This window comes from Hesperophylax consimilis, chromosome 10, assembly GCF_061612785.1.
Source record: "Hesperophylax consimilis isolate HC1 chromosome 10, BYU_Hcon_1.0, whole genome shotgun sequence".
NCBI classification, from domain to species: Eukaryota; Metazoa; Arthropoda; class Insecta; order Trichoptera; family Limnephilidae; genus Hesperophylax; species Hesperophylax consimilis.
Window position 1 is genome coordinate 25,370,869 of NC_142845.1, and position 20,739 is coordinate 25,391,607.

Genomic DNA, 20,739 nt, shown 5'->3' on the forward strand with positions numbered 1-20,739 from the left:
GCAGCTAACTGCAAAACATTGGATGGAACATTGACTGAAGTCATCTTAGGGGCAGCCAAGATTCCAGACACAAAGGCTATGCAACGAGGTCGGCTTTTAGAACCTTTGGTGTTAAAGGTACTAGCAAACCAACTGGGACACAAATATAAAGAATGTGGTTTCAAAATCAGTTGCAAATTACCAATTATCGGTGGCTCCCCGGATGCAGTCACTGATGATTATATTGTTGAGGTCAAGTGTCCAGTCAAACATAGTACAATGAAAAATTACTTTTTTGAGGGTGTTGTTGCCAGAAAGTATTATGCACAAATGCAAATACAAATGTTTGTACTGAACAAATTCAAGGGAGTGTTTTGTGTTGCTGAACCCAACTTTGAATCATCTGGCAAAATAAATGTTTTCCACATCGATTACGATGAAGAATTCTGTGTCGAAGCTATTAATAAAGCCATGCTGTTTTGGTCCAGAGCTATATTTCCTGTACTTAAAAAAAATGTATAGGTATACATTATTTGAAATAAATCACGTATTTACTGCACTACACTCGCTTCTTTATTCATAATAATACATGATTATATTGATTATGTACAATAGCATCATATTATTTTCATCCCATCCACCATAGTATAATATGTATTTGTATAAAGTGACAGAAAAACAAAAACAAAAAGTTTACATAAGACATATTTTTACATTTATACCTAGTATTTATTTGATAATACGTACACATGTTATTGTATTATCGCATAGATTTTTTTTGTATTTATTATTGGAAGTAAGAAAATGATTACAAAGTGGAAATTCTAACACAAATAGAAATGTATTAAAAAGTGGAACATGATCACTTTGCTACAACACAACTGTATTTATATAAACTTGATGTAAAAGTAAGGCGTAATGAATGAATAGCAATCAATCCACTCTCAGTAAAATATTGGAAGCATTATTATAGTCAGTACTTGCACTGACTGGTAACGCTGGCCGCTAGATGGCGCTAGTGTAGCATGTTGCATTTCTTCGGGACAATACAAACCTAATGGCGGGCTTTAATATTCTTTTTACGTGTGAGCATAAGAACAGTAAGGTCGTATGTAGGTTACTAAATATTTTATTTTCGACTTATATAATTTATTAACGTAAAATAAAGAAAACATTTCAAATAACATGCATTAAAAAAAACCAACCCACAGAAGTCACGGGGCTAGGAGGCGCTAGTATAGCATAATCAGAATGTATGGTAAATGTAAGAAGTTGAAGGTGTTATACATAAATTATTCTACAGTATTTGATATTATCCCTTTTGGTGGCTTCATTGCCTATAAACTCTAAGTAAAAGCTCCAACATATGTTTTTATAAAAAACACATACTGGCGCTATAATTACATAATATTATACACTTTAGACTTATTCTATATACATTACATGAAGGATAAACAAAATTACACTGGTACATATTATGAATATTTATATTCAAGTTAAAGTTTATATGATAATGAAGCGCACATAACATTTTAAACTAAACATTAGCGTAGAGCACAAAACACTAAAAGACTAATAATATTAATAAGACTAATATGATCAAATTATTGGTTTTTGTAGATTTATGAGTCCACATGCAATCATAACAATATGGTCAACTTGTTGAGTCAAATGGAAGTCTATACAAGAATGTGGCTTTAGAATATTATACTCTCTGAGCCGGCTTATTACACGTTCAACGTGTATACGCAGGGCTGCTATTTGCTTGGATAACTTCACCTCTCTTTTAGTGCTATTTACACCTGTAACAACACTTGGTGGACGCACAAGTTGACAATGTTTGCCTTCTAAAATAGTAGCTAGTTGCTTAAAACCTCTATCTGCCATTACCGACATGCCTTCAGACAAGTTGTCCAAGAAGCCGCACTTTTCCACAATCATCATATCTGTAGTACGTCCACCAAAGCCCTTTGAAATGAAGTTAATAAAGCCATCAGGAGTGATTGATATTAGGTACTTGAGTGTATTGCATTTTTTATATTCTGACCAAGTTAGTGCCTGCTGCAGTGGATTTGATGGCTTCTCTATCTGAATTTCAAAACAGTCTATGATTGATACGACATGTTTGTATCTTGCTCTGAATGGAATTGGTAGTAAGGCTTCTATTGCTTCTGACTTAGGCCAAAATACCAGTTCTGCAAGATGACGAGATAACTTCGGTAAACTTTGCTTAAAGATTCTTGAAGCTTGAGCCTCAGAAAGGCCAAATTCATCACCTAAAATGCTGAAACTAGAGTTTAATTTAATTTTTTTTAAAACGATTAAAACATTTAAAATGTTTATATTTTCAAGGAGTGCTAGGGTTTTAACAATCCAATAAAAATCTTTAAGGATTCCTAAATACAGCTTTGGTTTGTTTTCAATATGCTGCAGAGTTAATTTCAATGACAGACTTTTGAAATCACTATTTGAACTACTATCAACGTACGAATCTGACGTAGCTTGTTGGGAGTATTCTGAACCAGATGCCGATTCCGAGGCAGAACTGTCTGGCTGAAGAGTGACATGCTTTAGTTGTACATTCTTGGTATTTTTATTATGCTTCACAGGAGAAGTACTTACGTCACGAGTAGTTAAACACTCGATTGGACCCCTACTGTGTTCTTTTCCTGTATTTGTCAATTTACTTTTGAATTTCTTTTTCAAATTGCATTGAATGGCTTTCGAATCAGTTGCGTTCTCAACTATCAACATGTGAAAGTTTTCTTCGGAGCTTGATGTATCTTGTGGTCCATCCACATGTTGTTGAAGTATTTGGAGTCCAGAGCATTGAGGCTTCTCGAGAGGAAACGACACTTCCAGTTCAACGTAGTCTTGAGGTTGATTGATGATCTGTTGTGGCACAGACTCATCCACATCAGACAGGCAAGGAGACATTGGCTCGAGACTTGCAACAAACACTTCACCGCCTTTAGATGAGCTTGGATGCTGATCCACCACATTGAGTAGATCTCGCCCATCAGCTCCAATTTGACATTCAAATTTATGAGGAATGGTTCCTTTTTTTAAAAGCACCCTTTTACTTAGATGTTGGGGCCATTTCCGAGCATCCACGCTTAACTGAAAATAAAAATACAACTTATCAAGAGACATTGTATTTATTCAATACAAACTTAACAATGCAAATATAATAAGTATCTTCATTTGAGAATAGCCTGCAAAAGTGTAACAATATTGTAATGTGTGTAGGCTTGTTGTCACTAGGTAATAGACCCACCTACTCAACCTACTGTACTGTACAGCAAACTATTCGTGAAGCATGCAACAAAGAAAAATATGTATTTTTTAAATATTGTGTTCAAACAATAATATTGTAAAAAATATACTTACATTAAAATGATCTTCACAGACATATCGTACGGTTTTATTTGACAGTTCACCCAATTGACTGGACCTATGAATTGCAATACACCATTGTTTTCTAATTGCTGAAATTCGCGGTACAACGAAAAATCTTTTTTCCTTAGTAGTCGCCGAAGTATTTGGGCACAAAGGAACCATACAATATTTATAATTATTTTTACGATCTCGGATCCTACGGTTACTACACGAATCCATGTTTAATTAAATAACAAAACAGTAACAAAACGCAGCGTTAGAATTGGAAGTACTTCGTTTTGACATGACAGATATTATTCAGAAGTGACAGATGTTATGATGTGAAAATCGTACAGATTATCCTTCCGTGGCGGCTGTCTTAGAAATATAATGGTGATGGTCCTGATTTTAACAAAATCAAATTTAATAATATATTATTATGAGTTTATGAGTACAAGAATAATTTAAATCGCAACATTTGGATAGTATCAAACAAGAGGTACAATATCAAGTTATATGTTATATAACTAGAATGTGCAGCTGTTAAAAATAGTCTCATTGCAAAAACAAAAACCAACCTTGGTACATATAGAATATATAGGTACTTCGACCAACTAAATATATTTTATGAGAACCTTCTTTATACTTGTTTATATATTTCATATTGTTGATAAACCTTCCCCTTTAATTCATTTAATTTTATGTACATTAGGTTTTATTGTAAAATATTTGGATTAAGTGACTGAACATTATAATCGTATATATTCATCAATCCTATAATATTGTGTATAAGTATATTTATATTATATGTCATCTCATTTAATATGGCAGACTGAGATTGCAATATCCTCCCAGTACTGCTGGAATAAAACTTTAAATAAATTAATAAGGATTAATGATCAATAAGAAGGTTCAAGGAAAAAAATATTTATGAGATGTAATATTTTTGGTATGCCTCGTTATTCTCCTCTGCCATTCGTGTGAAATGCGTCGTTTTTTTTTTAAATGTTTTTGGGCTATGTAATTATTTTGTTTTCGCACCCATAAATTATGTTCCGTCTTTCCGGTTTATGAAAAAATGGTCCGATTTTTCGGATTAAAATTTTCAAAAAATCGCCATGGTTTCAAAAATACGATTAAAAAAAAAAAAAAATACAGAATGTCTTAGAATATTTGCCTAAACCGGAAAATAAAATAAAAAAATGGGATGCAAGAGGCCTATTATTGTACCCATACATAAATCTGGATCGATCTCTAAACTTGACAACTACAGACCAATATCGCTGATATCCCAACTTGCAGAGATATTAGAAAAAATCATAAAGATACAAGTACTAGAGTTTCTAGAATCTAATGCACTCTTGTCACCACACCAATATGGTTTCAGATCAGGTCTTAGTACTGATGATGCTTTATTTAATCTAACAAAAAAATTATACACCAATCTAGATTCGAATATGAAAAGTTTAACAATATTCTTAGACCTAAAAAAGGCTTTTGATACCGTCAATCATAATAAACTGCTTGGAAAACTTAATAATATGGGAATCAAAAATAATTGTCTGTCACTTTTAACAAATTATTTACTTGATCGCAGACAATCCACAAAAATTGGCGTAAATATTAGTAAACCAGCATCTATGAGACATGGGGTTCCACAAGGAACAGTTATAGGTCCGCTTTTGTTTCTAATTTATATTAATGACCTATGTAATATTAGTATTCCGGGAAAACTTTTCTCGTATGCTGATGATACTGCAATTTTTCAATTTTTCCTACATTACTGGAAAACATAAATTGTAACAAAATAATGTACCAAATAAAATAAAAAAAAAATAAAATAAATCACAGTTCATGGTAAATCCTGGGACGAGGTCTCTAAAAATGCAAATAAGTGCACAATTATTGTCAAAGAATGGCTCAATCAAAACCTTCTAACTCTGAACTGTGAAAAAACTATATATATTCCTTTTTATAATACCAAAAAAGCGGCACCCTTAACTCATCTAAGTATAAGGTTTCACAAAAATACTTGCAATCCTGTCTTATGCACTAACTGTACAGAAATGAAATCGGGGAATACAGTTAAATATTTAGGAATTATAATAGACAGCCAACTCAAATGGACAAATCATGTAGAAAAGCTTGTAAATAAACTTAGATATTTAACTTATATTTTTAAACGTTTAAATAACATAGTAGATATCAAAAGAATCAAATTGGTGTATCATGCATTGGTGCAATCATCAGTATCTTATGGAATAATTGCATGGGGGGGGATTTATAACACCCATATTAAGCCACTAGAAATAACACAAAAACTAATACTAAAAATAATGTTGCATAAAGATATGACCTACCCCTCCTTGCAATTATTCGAAGAGGCTAAATTGTTAGAGATAAGAAAAATTTACTGTACACAATGTTTAAAATATATATTTGCTCGAAATTTTCTTTTTATAAAAAATGAAAATCGGTCTAGTAATAGGGTAAATAATGTATTTAAAGTTCCACTGTGCAAAACAAGGCTTGCGCAAAGACATGCTTATTTTATTACACCAAAAATTTATAATGCACTCTATACCAATACAGAAATCAAATGTGAAAATATATCATCCTACAGGAAACATAAAAATGTAATAAAGTCTTGGATAAATACCATAGATATTAATATTTACCTGCTGTAACATCTGATCTTAATCTCTATTAACTTTTAACAAATCCTTATTAACTTTTATTTTTCATATTTAATCCCGTAAATACAGTAAATAATGATTTTACTATAAATATTTTCATTCTTTTCTTTTCAATTTTCTACAAAGATAAAATATGTATATTTAGAGTAATTTTAACTGAACTGCCTTAAAGAAACACAAGTATACCCACGAACTGGCGATGCCTATGTGGGATTTTTTTGCTATCATACATTTATGCATATTATTATTTTTATGTATATGCTGTTTATGAACTCGTGTGTGTGTACGTGTATTGTGTGTGTATGTTATGTATGGTGTGAAATACACTATATATGTATACATATGTGCATGTGTACATATACTTTTCTGTAATTCGCATTGTTTCTTTCTTTTTTTAATATGTATGTAAAAAACATAATTTGTATTTTAAAACCATGTATGTAACAAAAAAAAAAAAAAAAAAAAAAAAAAAAAAAAAAAAAAAAAAAAAAAAAAAAAAAAAAAAAAAAAAAAAAAAAAGAGCAATTTACAAAAGAAACGAAATTACAGGTATCCGCCTGTGGACTATTTATCGATGAAAACAAAAAAATTTTAGCGGCAAGTCCGGATGGCCTCATCGGTGAGGATTCTATAATTGAAGTTAAATGCCCTTATAATATAGCACATATGTCACCAGAAGAGGGAATTGAACAAAAGGATTACTGTAAAGTTGAAGATAATGCTTTAAAATTAAAACGGAATCACAATTACTTCTACCAAGTACAAGGCCAGTTACATATTACTCGTCGTAATTACTGTTATTTTGTTATGTGGAGTCCTAAAGGTTTACTGTATGAAAAAATTGAGAGGGACGATTCAATCTGGAAAAAAATCGAACCACTGTTGGACGACTTCTACCAACAATGCCTTTTACCAGAAATAATTGACGGTCGCATACCAAGAAATTTACCGGCGAGAGAAAGATCTAAACCATAAATTGTTTTAATTTCATTATCTCTTTGTAAAACATTTAAAATTTTGTACAATAAAACCTTTAACAAACAAAAAATCTCATTTAATCACTGAAGACAATATAAGCGAATCTCATTTGAAACATTTTTTAATTAATTAATTGTGAAATAAGACCAATTAATCAAATAAAATTTATTTGCGCACGCCGGGTTCGAACTCGCGAATTTCGGATTGGGAGTCGAGTCTTACCACTCGACCACGCCGGAACGAATCTTATTATTGTGTAATTATTCTTATTTTGTATAGGTCTTGGCGAGGGATGCCTTTGCGTGGCTGGCCAGATCAGGAGAGACTGGTTGAGGGAGACCTTTTGATCACTCCAGCCTGCCTCTCGAACCATCGCCTTGCACCACAATGGTAGGGATGGAATACGCTATATCTACTTATAGATAATATAGCTTAGTGTTCTCAAAGGGAGAGAGGATATACGGCCGACCCTGAGGGAAAAAAAATCCCCTCAGGGCCTATGTCATCCTTGGGGATACGGTGTGGAGGGAATTTTGAGGAAAGAAAGGAAAGGAAGTCCTGGGAAGGAAAAAGGCATCAGGGGTGGGTAGGAATCTGGGTGTCAATGTCTTCATGAATGACCATCATATGAATCCATACCTCCCACTGCGGTGCAAGGCGATGTTCCGGAATAGTCCGGCTGGAGAGATCAAAAAGTCTCCCTCATCCAGTCTCTCCCGATCCGGCCTGCCACGCAACTGATGGACCGATGCATATATCGCCAAGACTCGGACAATCCTCACCCCCATGAACCCGGGCACCCCTGCTCAAGTCACCAAACGTAGCGAACCACTTGGGGTGACCTATGACAGAGGTTATCCAATAAATGGTTCCCGGGGCGGCGGTACCCATAACCACCTCCCAAATTGAAAATTATTAATTGAATTGGGTCCAATTTTAGTAAGATCGGCAAGTATGGTATACTCGAAATAAGTCACTAAACCAAAAAAAAACTAATAAAATATATCAATAGAGTAATAGACAAGTGATAAAGAGTGCATGTCAAAAATCGCTCCACAAAAATATCCAAAATTTGTAGATTATATTTCCTAATAAACATATAATTTATCGTTAAATGTGTCCCCGAAGAACACTCTAGAGAATTGTTGAATTTTGTGAAATCTATAAAGTCTTATTTACAGTTTACAAGTGTTTTAAACTAACTGTGAAGTGTCAGAGTGTTGTTGCCGAAAAATCAACCATCTGTTATTACATACTGTGCTAAGGCAATTCACAGTATATAGGAGTGAAATACGCCACTACACAGAAGGGAGCCGTGGCAGCGTGGGTTAACGCACAGCTATCGCTTGCACATTATCCGGCCGCGGCGCACCAAGTTCGATCCTCACACCGACCAAAAAAAAAAAAAAAAAAAACTTTAATTTTTTTTAATAAATTATTTAAATAATCCTACACCATCTATCTGAAGAAATAATAACTAATTATCGACAACATCACTTTTAGCCAAAATCACAACCAGGCATAATGGCAACTACCAATAAAGTCCAAACACGATCAAAACAAACCGAATCACCACATCGAACTGATGCGTGTGCAGACCAGCAATATGATAAATTTATAAAGTATGTCGATAAAAAGATGGAGGATTTAAAGCAACAACTATTCAAAAAAATTGAAGATGAGACACTGAACATAAGAAAAATTTTTGAATTTGATATATCAGATATGAAAAAAAGTGTTGACCTCAGCCGTCAATATCTCATAAACATGACAGAAAAAATTGATGAAGCAAGCAAATCTCTTGAATTCGATGATAAACAACATTTCAAAGAAAAATTAAGGAAACATGAACCAATTGTTATAATTAAACCTAAAAATCATGAACAAAAAAACACAAAAACACAAGAGGACATAAAGAACAACATAGATCCAGTTGATGTGGGCGTGGCCGGAATCAAGAATTTCAAAAAAGGATCAGTTATAGTGGAATTAAAAAACACAGAGGCAACAAAAAAGATCCGAAAAGAAGTTATCACTAAGCTTGGGGATAGGTATGATGTTGATATTCCTAAACCCAAGAATCCAACAGTAAAAGTGATAGGAATGACGGATCAATATACCGCCGAAGAAATAGAAAATAAAATAAGGATGCAAAATGATTATATAGACAAGGAAAACTCAAAAATATCGGTAAAATTTATAAAAGAAAATAAAAAAAGTAGTGAAAACAATAACTTTACTGTATTCATAGAAGTAGATGGAAAAACACACTCAAAAATGTTAGAGGAAGCGAAGATAAATATTGGATGGAATAGATGTGCTGTCTTCGATCATCTCTCAGTTTTGAGATGTTTCAATTGCAACGGATACAGACATAAAGCAGGCGTTTGTAAAAATAAAAAATCATGCGGAAGATGCTCAAATGAACATGATACGTCAGACTGTCAGGAAAATATTGACAAAATCAAATGTGTTAATTGCAAACTGACAAATGAAAAACTTTCATTAAATTTGAATGACAATCACAATGCATGGAGCAAGGAGTGTCCTATTTACAAAAGAAACATAGAATCGGAGAAGAGAAAAATTGATTTTTTAGGATAAAAAAAAAGGCAAACGTATACTATTTAAATATTTCAAGTCTTTTGGCTCACGTAAATGAAATTGAAGTTTTATTACAAGAATTGAAACCAGAAATTTTAATGTTAAGTGAAACATGTATAACTAGTGATATTTACGATTCTGAAGTATCATTTATTGGGTATTCAACTGTAAGATGCAATTCATTTAGTCGGCATACGGGAGGAGTTCTAATGATTATTAAAAATAGTATATCTTTTAAAATAATATCAAATGAAGTGTTTGATGAAAAAAATACATGGATACTGGCAGTGCAAATAAGAAAAAACTTTATTAAAGGAACATACGCTGTATTATATCACTCACCAAACCAAAGCCATTCAAAATTCTTAGATTTTTTCGAAAGTTGGTGTAGTAAAAACATGAAAAATCAAGATATGTTTTATGTAACCGGTGACTTTAACATTGACATGAAAGTCAAGAATACCTACAGTAATAGACTTCAAAGTTTAGTGAATAATCTAGGACTGAAACAACTTGTGAACAAACCAACTAGAATTTCAAATACATCAGCAAGCATTATTGATTTAGTCATAACAAATCATTTTTACTTGAATGTTAATGTTATGGATACTCCAAAAATATCTGACCACGAAAACATATTAACAATATTTGAAACGACCACAATTAAAAATGAATCAAGAGAAATTACATATAGAGATAAAAGAAAATATAATCAAACGATGTTTTGTGAAACTCTACAAAATAATATTTCCCAAGTTACCGAATCTAATGACCTACATGACAAAGCCGAGAACTTCGTCAATATTTTGACTTCAGCAGTCGATAAAAATATGCCTTTGAAAAGGGTTCAGTTTAAAAATACGAATAAATGGTATTCAAAACCATTACACAACCTTCAGCAACAAAGAGATAATGCATATAAAGCGGCAAAATTGGAACCATCTGAAGAAAAATGGAATGCATACAAAAAAGTTCGCAATATTTATTCCAAACAAATTAAACAACATAAATGCGATTTTTATAAACAAAAATTAGAATCACAACAGAATGAACCAAGAAAACTTTGGATAACACTAAAAGAAATTATTAAGGGTAAACAAAAAGAAGTTGTAAAGTCAATTGATTTCCCAGATGGAACTGAAGAAGACGTAGAGAAGATAGCGACTAAATTTAACGAGCATTTTATTTCGAGCATAGATCTTATAATTGAAAGTATTCCACAACATCCTGAGAACCAAATAGACGAGCTTGTATGCACCGATGAAGAATTTAAGTTTAAAAATATAGATTTACCATACTTAAAGAGAGTTTTGAGTAATATGAAGTCTAAGGAATCCCCAGATGGTATTACAATAAATATACTCAAAGACTCTATAAATATTATTGGCGAATCGATGGTCCAAATTATCAATGAATCTTTAAATAGTGGAGTATTTCCCAAAACTTGGAAGACATCTGTAATAACTCCTATTCCGAAAATTGACAACCCAAAAAAATTTGACGACTTTAGACCCATCAATTGTTTACCCAAATATGAACAAGTACTGGAATACATTGTAAAGGAACAGTTAAATGAATACATTGAGGCCAAACAGATATTAGTTCGACAACAATCTGGTTTTAGAAAAAAATGTTCTTGTGAAACTGCTATTAATTATGTAATAGACGAGTGGAAAAATTTTCGAGATAAAAAAAGCAAAATTATTGCAGTATTTCTAGACTTAAAACGAGCATTTGAAACAATCGACAGAGATAGATTAATCAAGAAATTAAGTAATATTGGAATTAATGGTAAAGAATCTAAATGGTTCGTTGATTACCTATCAGAAAGAACGCAAGTAACAAAATATGATGGTATAACATCTGAACCACATCACACTAATAAAGGCGTTCCGCAGGGTTCTGTATTAGGTCCACTGTTGTTCATTATATACATGAATGATATTATCAAAGTGTTAAAGCATTGTGCAATTAAACTCTTTGCTGATGATACATTGTTATACATAGCCAGTGAAAATTTACAGGACGCCATTGAAAAAATACAAATTGACTTAAATTGTGTAACACTTTGGTTAAACCAAAACAAACTAAAATTGAATGTTATGAAAACAAAGTTTTTAATTGTGGATAGTGTAGGGGGAAACGAGCAGGCAATACTAAAAATTGATAACGTAAACATAGAAAGGGTGAGTAGTATTAAATATCTGGGTGTAATATTAGATGAAAAATTAAAATTTGATGAACACTTAGAATACATAACAAAGAAAATTGCTAAAAAAGTTGGATTCCTAAAAAGGATCAGAAATAACTTGGATCTAAAGACAACGCGCCTTGTTTACAATTCTATTGTTACTCCGCATTTAAATTATTGTTCTAGTGTTTTATTCTTATGTAACGAAGCCCAAAATAATAAACTCCAGGTTATACAAAATAGGGGGATGAGGATGATTTTAAAATGCAACATTTTTACTAGAGTTAAAATTATGTTACAAAATTTAAATATGATGACAACCAAACAACATATAATATATAATACGTTAACAATGATGTATAAACTTCAAAATAATATGCTCCCAAATTATCTGCAAACAAATGTTATGTACCATGAAAATGTTCACAATTATCCTACGAGAAGACGCAGAGATTTTAGGCTTCCCAAAACTAAACTTTCATGCACACAAAACAGCGCGTTTTATAAAGGGCAAAAACTTTATAATAACCTACCAAATGTCATAAAGGAAGCCCCAAGCCTTAGCACTTTTCGTAGGACATGTGCTTTATATGTCAAAAATAATTTTTGATTGTTGAGCTCACCAATATTATTTTAGTCACCTAGATATCTTATATAATATAATTTTGTGTATTTATCTTTTTCTTTTCAAATGTAATTGTTATTTCTTGTATTTTTTATATTTTCCTACTAGATGTATGAAAAAATTTGCATACATCTAAATAAAGATTCAAAAACAAACAAAAAAAAATAACTCGGGAAAAGACAACAATAGTGCACCGACACAATTCGATATACTACGCTACATCACTTTGCTGTATATTTATTCGTCGAAATAGAAGTTAAATAAATAAAATAACAATATACATTATAGGTTATTGAAGAATTATAATATTATGCTAGTTACCCAAAAGTTATTTTTAAAAAAAATTATCCATTTGAGTGTTTTGTATCCATATTGGCAATACGGAACGAAATCACCTCGGAGTTGGTCTGGCCGTAACGGATGTTTTTTTTACAGATATTATTTTACGTAAACATATGAAATTAAAGTAAGAATATCGGAATACTTCACCAAACAAACACAAAAGTGACCAAACGGAAAAAATAATAAAAAAACATCGATTACTCGGGACAACACAACACTAGAATATCGAACATCGATTTATGAGTACGTGACATCACTTCGCACAAATCGCTCACTCCTTTCAACAACGTCATATATCAAAAATCGTCAATTTTGAGTTATGCATATTTTCGGAATGCCCATAAAAAGTACTATATCCCTGCAAAAGTGGCGTATTTTCAACTTAATATTTAGCCGCTAGAGGGCAGAAAGTGTTGTTTTCGCATTTTGAAGAAATTCTAGATTATTCTTTTCAAGCCTGTCACAAGTTAGTTGTCGCTGACCTGTTGAGCAGGAAGGTCCGTGTCGCTTAGTGAAATAGTGTATTATTTCGTCAGAAAACAGTATTGCTACAAGGTAAGAGCATTTTTTATTCTTAGTTTTTTTTATCAAGAATGCAGTATTTTGTTTAATGTCAGTATTGTAAGGAAAATAAATAGCGTCCTGTCATGGTTTATGTTGATTTTTGACGTTCTTGCACTGTAAGAGCGTGGCATCGATTGTAATATTTTAACTTATGACAGACTAGAAAGTTTTATTGACTATTGTCAATAAAACTTTCTTCCCCAGACAATGCGGATTTGAATCAATTTGTTTTATGACATTCTTCCAAAGAAAATTTGGCCGTTATTACGAAAATATGCAGTTTCATTTAGGAATCTGTCATTATTGTCATTAAAACAATCTACTGTTTGTAAGTTGTCACATATTCCAGCATGCGTTCTTTTGTCACAAATACTTCTTCTATTTATTTGTAATTTACGATTATCTTTCCAGATTGATCATGACTTCTCGAGGGAAAAAGTTGATAAACTTATGTTTATCTAGAAATTCATCCGACAGTGAAGGTATGAAAATTTTACTGTAGATACATGCACTAAATGTGCAGTAAATCGAATTATAAAAATATTATATGTTTGTACTTGTTTCAGGAATACCTGGTTACCAAGTAAAAAGGAAACTCAATTTCAATTATGTTAATTATGATATTCTTCAGCCAGCAGCAACTAAGCAGAAAACTGATCAAAGGGAAACATTTTTCGAGGCGATTAATGACAAAAATAATGTTACTGAATCTTCAAAAACTGGTACGTTCGTTTATTGAAAAAACTTTAAATTATCTTATCTATATGTTACTGAACTAAAAAGGAGAAACATGATTAGATTTTGATAACCAAAAAAGGAGTGTTGTGATTCTACTTGTGTACCTATTATTTTATTTTCCTTGATTGCAGATTCATCTGAAGAAAACCCGAACAAAATTAGCAAGAACATTGATGCAAGCTTAATTACTGAGCAAAACTCCAACCAATCGGATGTCTGTGCCATGGATAAAACTAATACGAAGAACCAAGTGGCTGATGGAAAAACACCTGGAGATTCTCCCTCTAAATCCAGGTCTGATGAGTCAAGCTCATCCTCTTGTTCATCAAATTCAAGCAATTTAAGTGATGGAAGCGAATCTGAACCTTTTGATGATTCGGATGCAGACAAAGACTGGAACCCTTCACCTGACAAAAACATTTGCAATGCATTTCAGAAAGATATTGACCGTGTTATCATCATGACCCAAACACTTTCAAGCAGTAATGTTCGTAAATTTAGTAAGGTTACTGAAACTGTCAGCACTTCAGATTTCATGCATTCAACGCCATCAATCAGCACTGTCAGCCAAACTCCTAACCTACCTGTTACTAGTACCTCTGCCTCAAACAGCAATCCTGGTTCAAATACTCCTGATCTACAACCTGTTCCTAGTACCATTGCTTCAACCAGCAATGCCGATACCTCCTTTTCTACTACCGTTGATATTCTGAGTCCTGTTAAAAAAGGTAAACGAAAGAGAAATGAATCCAACTGGAAGAAAAACATATTGAAAGCAGCTAGAAATAGTGGAAAAGCGTACGAGAGTCATTAAAAAAAACCTGAAAAAGCAGTGAAAGAAGCAAGAAAAATGAAACCTCCTTGTAAAGATGCATGCCGATTGAAGTGCTCTGAAAAATTTGCTGAAGATGAAAGGAAGAGCATTTTCGATGCGTATTGGAACTTGGGAGACATGGCCAAACAGAGAGAGTTTATTCATAACTGCACTACTGAAATTAAACCTCAGTATCGTTACGTGCGCGAAGGTGGACAAAGGCCACGAAGGAATTATAATACTGCATTCTTTTTTAATCTTGGTGACAGAAGCATTCGTATTTGTAAGTTGTTTTTCAAAAATACTCTAGATATTAATGACCGCCCTATTCGCACCGTCTTTGAAAAGAAAGATAAACTGGCAGGCGCCGTGATGGCCGAAGATAAAAGAGGAAAGCACGGTAATCATCCCAAGATGGATGAAACTGTTAGGAATAGAGTTACAAACCATATCAACAGAATTCCTAAAATTGAGAGTCATTATACACGCAAAAACACCACGAAACACTACATTGAAGGGGGCAGAACTATAACTGACATTTACAACGATTATGTGAATGACTGCAAACGTGATAAAGTTACCTTCTGTAACTTCAATTACTTCTATAATGTTTTCACTAATGACTCTAATTTAAGTTTTTTCCAGCCTAAAAAAGATCAGTGCGAAACATGTGTTGCTTTTGAGAATGCATCAGAGATAGATAAAGTAAACTTGAAGGCAAGTTATGATCAGCATTTGATTGAAAAAGAAATGTCAAGAAAAGAAAAACAGAATGATAAAGAGTCACTAGCGGGTAAAGCTATATTAGCGGTTTACGATTTGCAAGCTGTCATGCCTTTACCAAAAGGTGACTGCTCGGCTTTCTACTATTCTTCAAAACTAAACGTCTTAAACTTTACAATAACAGATCTTATTAAAAAAAGCACTGATTGTTATGTTTGGGATGAATCGAACGGCCACCGTGGAGTAAATGAACTTGGTTCGTGTGTCTTAAATTACATAGAGAAAAACATTGGAACATCTAAAGATGTTATTTTCTACTCCGATAATTGCAGTGGACAGCAAAAAAACCAATTTATGTTAGCTGCATACATCTTTGCTCTCCAAAAATACAACCTTGATTCCATCACACACAAGTTTTTAATCAAAGGCCATACACAAAATGAAGGAGATTCCGTTCACTCATTGATTGAACGGAAAATGAAACAAGCACTCAAAAGTGGGCCAATTTATACGCCAGAAGGTCTCATTTCATTGATCAGAACAGCAAAAAGAACGGGTCAACCATTTTCTGTAAATGAACTTTCCTATGAAGACTTCTTTGATTTAAAACTTTTGGCCTCTGATATTGGTCCTCTGCGTATCCTAAAAAATAAGCTAAACCAACCTGTTAAATTTAAAGAGATTAAAGTGATGCGAGTTCAAAGAGATTCCCCAAGTTCGTTTTTTTATAAACTTTCTTATGGAGAATCAGACTTTATGGAGGCCATAATTATAAGGAAACCCAAGTCAAGTAATAATATCCCATTAAAACCTGCCTTCGTCCAAAAACCTAAAATTTCTGACGCCAAAAAGAATGACCTAATGCGACTTATTGAAAAGAATTTAATACCAAAAGTTTACAAAACTTTCTATGAAAATCTTTAAATTAAAACAGCAACGGTCCCTTTAGTGTTATTAAAAAACAGTATTATTCAGTGGTTTATTTTTTTTACTTTTATATTATTATGATTTGTATGTATTATACATGTACGAGCATTGTAATTGTTCCCGACTACTTTTCTGAATTTTTCTGAGAATATAAAATTATATTTCCTCTATCTGTGTTTTATCCCAACAACTAAATTCCTGTGCCTTTTCCACACCCATTTTTTTTTATTCAAACTGAAAGATGTAAAGTAATAATCTAAATTAGGTATAAAATCCTACTTGGAAAAAAATTACCTTAAGATACTCCAATTTCAGATTTCCGAATTCTATTTGTTTTAGTGAAAATAACGACATATTTTGACGTACTCCAGGCACCATCAATGGAATTTTGAACAAGAACGTCATAAATCAAAAGGTATTGTTTTAAAATTAAAAAAAATATACTTAATATTATTCAAACAGAGAAAAAACTTCAGGTTTTATCCAAGAAGATCTGTTGCATAGTAAAAAGTACAATAGGTGGCTTGATATTTATTTTTAATATATTTTATTCTATTTTTAAACTTTAAAAACGCTCTCCTGAAAAATCACGTTTTTTGATATATGACGTTGTTGAAAGGAGTGAGCGAAATACATACGTATTTATCTAAACCCTGTCCCCCGACCCTTACCTCCCGAATACTGAGCGAAAGGGACACATGCAGCTCGGGCTACAAATACCTAAATGAAATCTTCAAAATCGAGGTTTTGTACTCCCCATTTTTCTCCTCCAAAAGTTAACCGATTTTCAATTTTTTTTTTACCAACTACATAAGAAGAAACTATTCTATGTCGGACAGTTTTGCTTTTTTTCAAAATATATTGTCTAGTTTGTAGACTGAACGTCTTTTGACTGCGTTTAAATCAGGCAATTTTATTGATTTTTGGAAGGTCATAACTTCTATAAGAAGCAATTTATCAAAAAAACAAAACGTACCGACACGCAAGTCGCCGATATCTATTTTATGTTAAAAAAATATTTGCTCTAGGGTTAAAATCCAGAAAGATAAATGGGGACTACGTTTGTATGGAAAAATCAACACCCGGTTACGTCTTAATGGTTGAATTAATGAGTACTGGTGACCTTGAATGTTGAATTTGTATGTTTTTCTTGATTCTTTTATTGTATTTCTTTATATTTATTTCATATTACTGTTTTAAAAAAAATAATGCTTCTAATTTTGGAAAAATCGGTTCTTTTAAATAACAAAATAACTGCTATTGTGTACAGGTTCCTATTTTTATAATTTGGTATTTACCTATTATTACCAGCTCTGTATTGTTTTTGTTAAGTTATGTTTATGTTATACCCTATGTTATGTTTATGTTATTTTATGTTTATGTTATACCCTATGTTATGTTTATGTTATTTTATGTTTATGATATATTATGTACATGTTATGTACATGTTATGTGTATGTTATGTGTATGTTATGTGTATGTTATGTTTATGTTGTCTTCATGGTATGTTTGTGTTATGTTAATCTTTATGTTTTATAATCACATTTGTTTACTCCCATGTGCTGTGTTTGTTTATAAGAGTGCCAATTTCATAGTTCTGTTTTTTTGGAAACTAGTCATACCTTTAACTTCAATAGTGGAATAGAATTAATACATTGAAGAAATTTTAGAGATTAGAATGAGTGTAAATGCAAAATTGAATATTATTAACAATCAAAAATTATTGTTAAATGACCCAATATTAAACCTATTCCCTTTGTAAATTGTTCCATATTGCCTCTCTTTCCCCTATCCATTCTCATCTTTTCATTGTTGTCATTGTCTATGTCTATTATTTCTCTATTGACACCATTGTCTATGTCTATTATTTATAATAGTATTATTAACACCCTGAATAAGTGAGCGTTGCTCATGAAACATGTTGGTATTTATAAACAATAAAAGTGGTAAAAACAAAGTATTTTATTAATTTCAAACAACGAATTTTCACGGAGAATAAGTCAAGAGAATTGCAATTCGATGACGTCGTATGTGACGCAGATTATCGATACAGCACAGAAGCTCAGTGGAACAGGATTCGAAATTAATGATCAGTGGACAGGATCATTGCTATTAGCTGGATTGCCAGATCGTTTCTCACCTATGATAATGGCAATCGAGCATTCCGGAATTCCTATAACGGCAGACTGAATAAAAACAAAATTGTTAGAAATGGATTTGGCAAGTCATGACGAGAGTGGAGTTAGCGGTGCATTTGCTATTCGTTCAACTTCAACTTCAAAGTACAAAGGAAAAACCATACGAATATGTCTATGGGTGGAAAAAGTTGGCAGCACTGGCTTGTCAAAGTCAAATGTCAAGCAGATAAAATGAGTGTACAAATAACGAAAACAACTCATCAATCAGAAAAATAAGGATCGAATGAAGTCTAAAGGTAGAATCACACTTAGCCCGCGCTACGCCACGCAACGTGGGTCGACGTCACCATTTCCATATCTGGAGCTGGACTACTTACGATCCATACATTTTCTATGGAAACGGATGCTTTAAGCTGGGTCCAGACATGTTCTTTTCTCCGTACCGTACCTCCGTTTCGTATCAGCGCGCAGCGTCTCGATCAAGAACGCTAGTTTGGACGCCCGTTCGGTACGGTACGGTGGTACGGCGTCTTGATACGGATAGAGGTACGCTCCGATCCATCGCAAGTCGGTTTTTCGACCCGTTCAAAGGCGATACGGTACGGGTCTGCGCCAGTCTGGACGTGTTCGCGGCGTGCATTGGTCGTGTTCTCTGTCACTACCCGAATCAGCGTGAAAAATGCAGTGGGATAACATAATAATAATATTGTGAAGCTTATCGATGGATATAGGGCCAGGGAAGTTCTGTGGGATCCCGGAAACAGGAATTATTACAATAAAAATATAAAGCAAGATGCATGGGAGGAACTGTCTTTCGAAATGGAGTGCGGTGTCGACGTTATGAAGAAGAAGATGGATGCTCTTGATCGCGACGCGGATACGAAACGGAGGTACGGTACGGACAAAAGATGATGCGTCCAGAGTTTTTGGATCGCGACGCTGGTACGAAACGGAGGTACGGTACGGACAAAAGAACATGTCTGGACCCAGCTTTAGAATCACACTAGCCCCACGCAATGCAAACCGACGTTCCCTGATGCGACGCGTATCTGATGGCCCAGATCGGTTTGGACCCATGTGGAAGGTGGAGGGGGTATGGTCACGCCTCCTACGAGATTATTTTACATCTTTGTGGTTTATCTAAGCATATTAGGTTATGTTTCACTATATCTGTGGTCGTTCGTTTTGACAGTTAATTTGAACTTTTCACTCTGCCAGCATTTGTCGGCTTTGTCGCTCAATAATAAAAAATGGGTGACGAACAGTTCATTGAAACTGTTAAGCATCGATGACACGCGGCTAGTTTACGAGCTGCTAGTGTCGATGACACACAAAACTTTCCACTCGCTCAGTAGCGAACTAGCTAGCGAGTTGGAATCTGAAAGAAAGAAACTGAAGACAAAAATTAAATCAATTAAAGACGTATACAGACAAGAAATACATAAAATTTAAAAATCCAAGAAAAGTGGATGTGGTACTGAGGAAGTATACAAGCCAAAGTTGGCATGGTTCGAAGAAGCGAAATTTTTGGCAGAGGTTGTGGCAGCAAGAATCAGCAAATCAAATTACGTGAGTAAAATATATTTAATGTCAAATCAATATATTTATAATTACACTGTTATTCCAGCTTTCTCCCATTGCCAAGGCAGAGGATTTTCTTCTGTAAAGTAGGTAACAAATGCTCTTCTGATCCCCTCAGCAGTCTGACTGTAATGATTTCCTCGTAGGTGATTAATAGGCTGCACAATATTAGCATTTTCCCTCTAAAGTCCAGGTGTGATATTTCCAGTATTCAAGACCTCTCTATCTACTGCTTGTTGCATTCGTTCTAAGATGTCATCTTTAGAGGCCCCACAATGTGTCGATAGTGCATTCTCACCATTTTCTAGCAATTCATTTGATTCGACCTCTGTCTCATTGATGAACGACGACGAGGGGGATTTTTTGAAGCAGGTCATGATTAATACATCTGGAGTGCAGTTAGAAATTAAGAAAAGTGGCCAAGCGGGGAAAGTGATGGCGCCTTGGAGATTTGAAGAGCA

The 20,739-nt window shown here is 33.4% G+C and overlaps 1 protein-coding gene across 1 annotated transcript in view; it reads left to right on the forward strand.

Moving 5' to 3' along the window:
• The window catches only part of LOC149420513 (uncharacterized), a 40,819-nt gene that overhangs the window by 13,756 nt on the left and 6,324 nt on the right, over positions 1–20,739 (forward strand). Inside the window, exons 2-3 of the mRNA XM_089636377.1 lie at positions 14,227–14,873; positions 14,916–15,756. Coding sequence (XP_089492503.1) covers positions 14,227–14,873; positions 14,916–15,756 — 1,488 coding nt within the window. The remainder of the gene's footprint in view (positions 1–14,226; positions 14,874–14,915; positions 15,757–20,739) is intronic.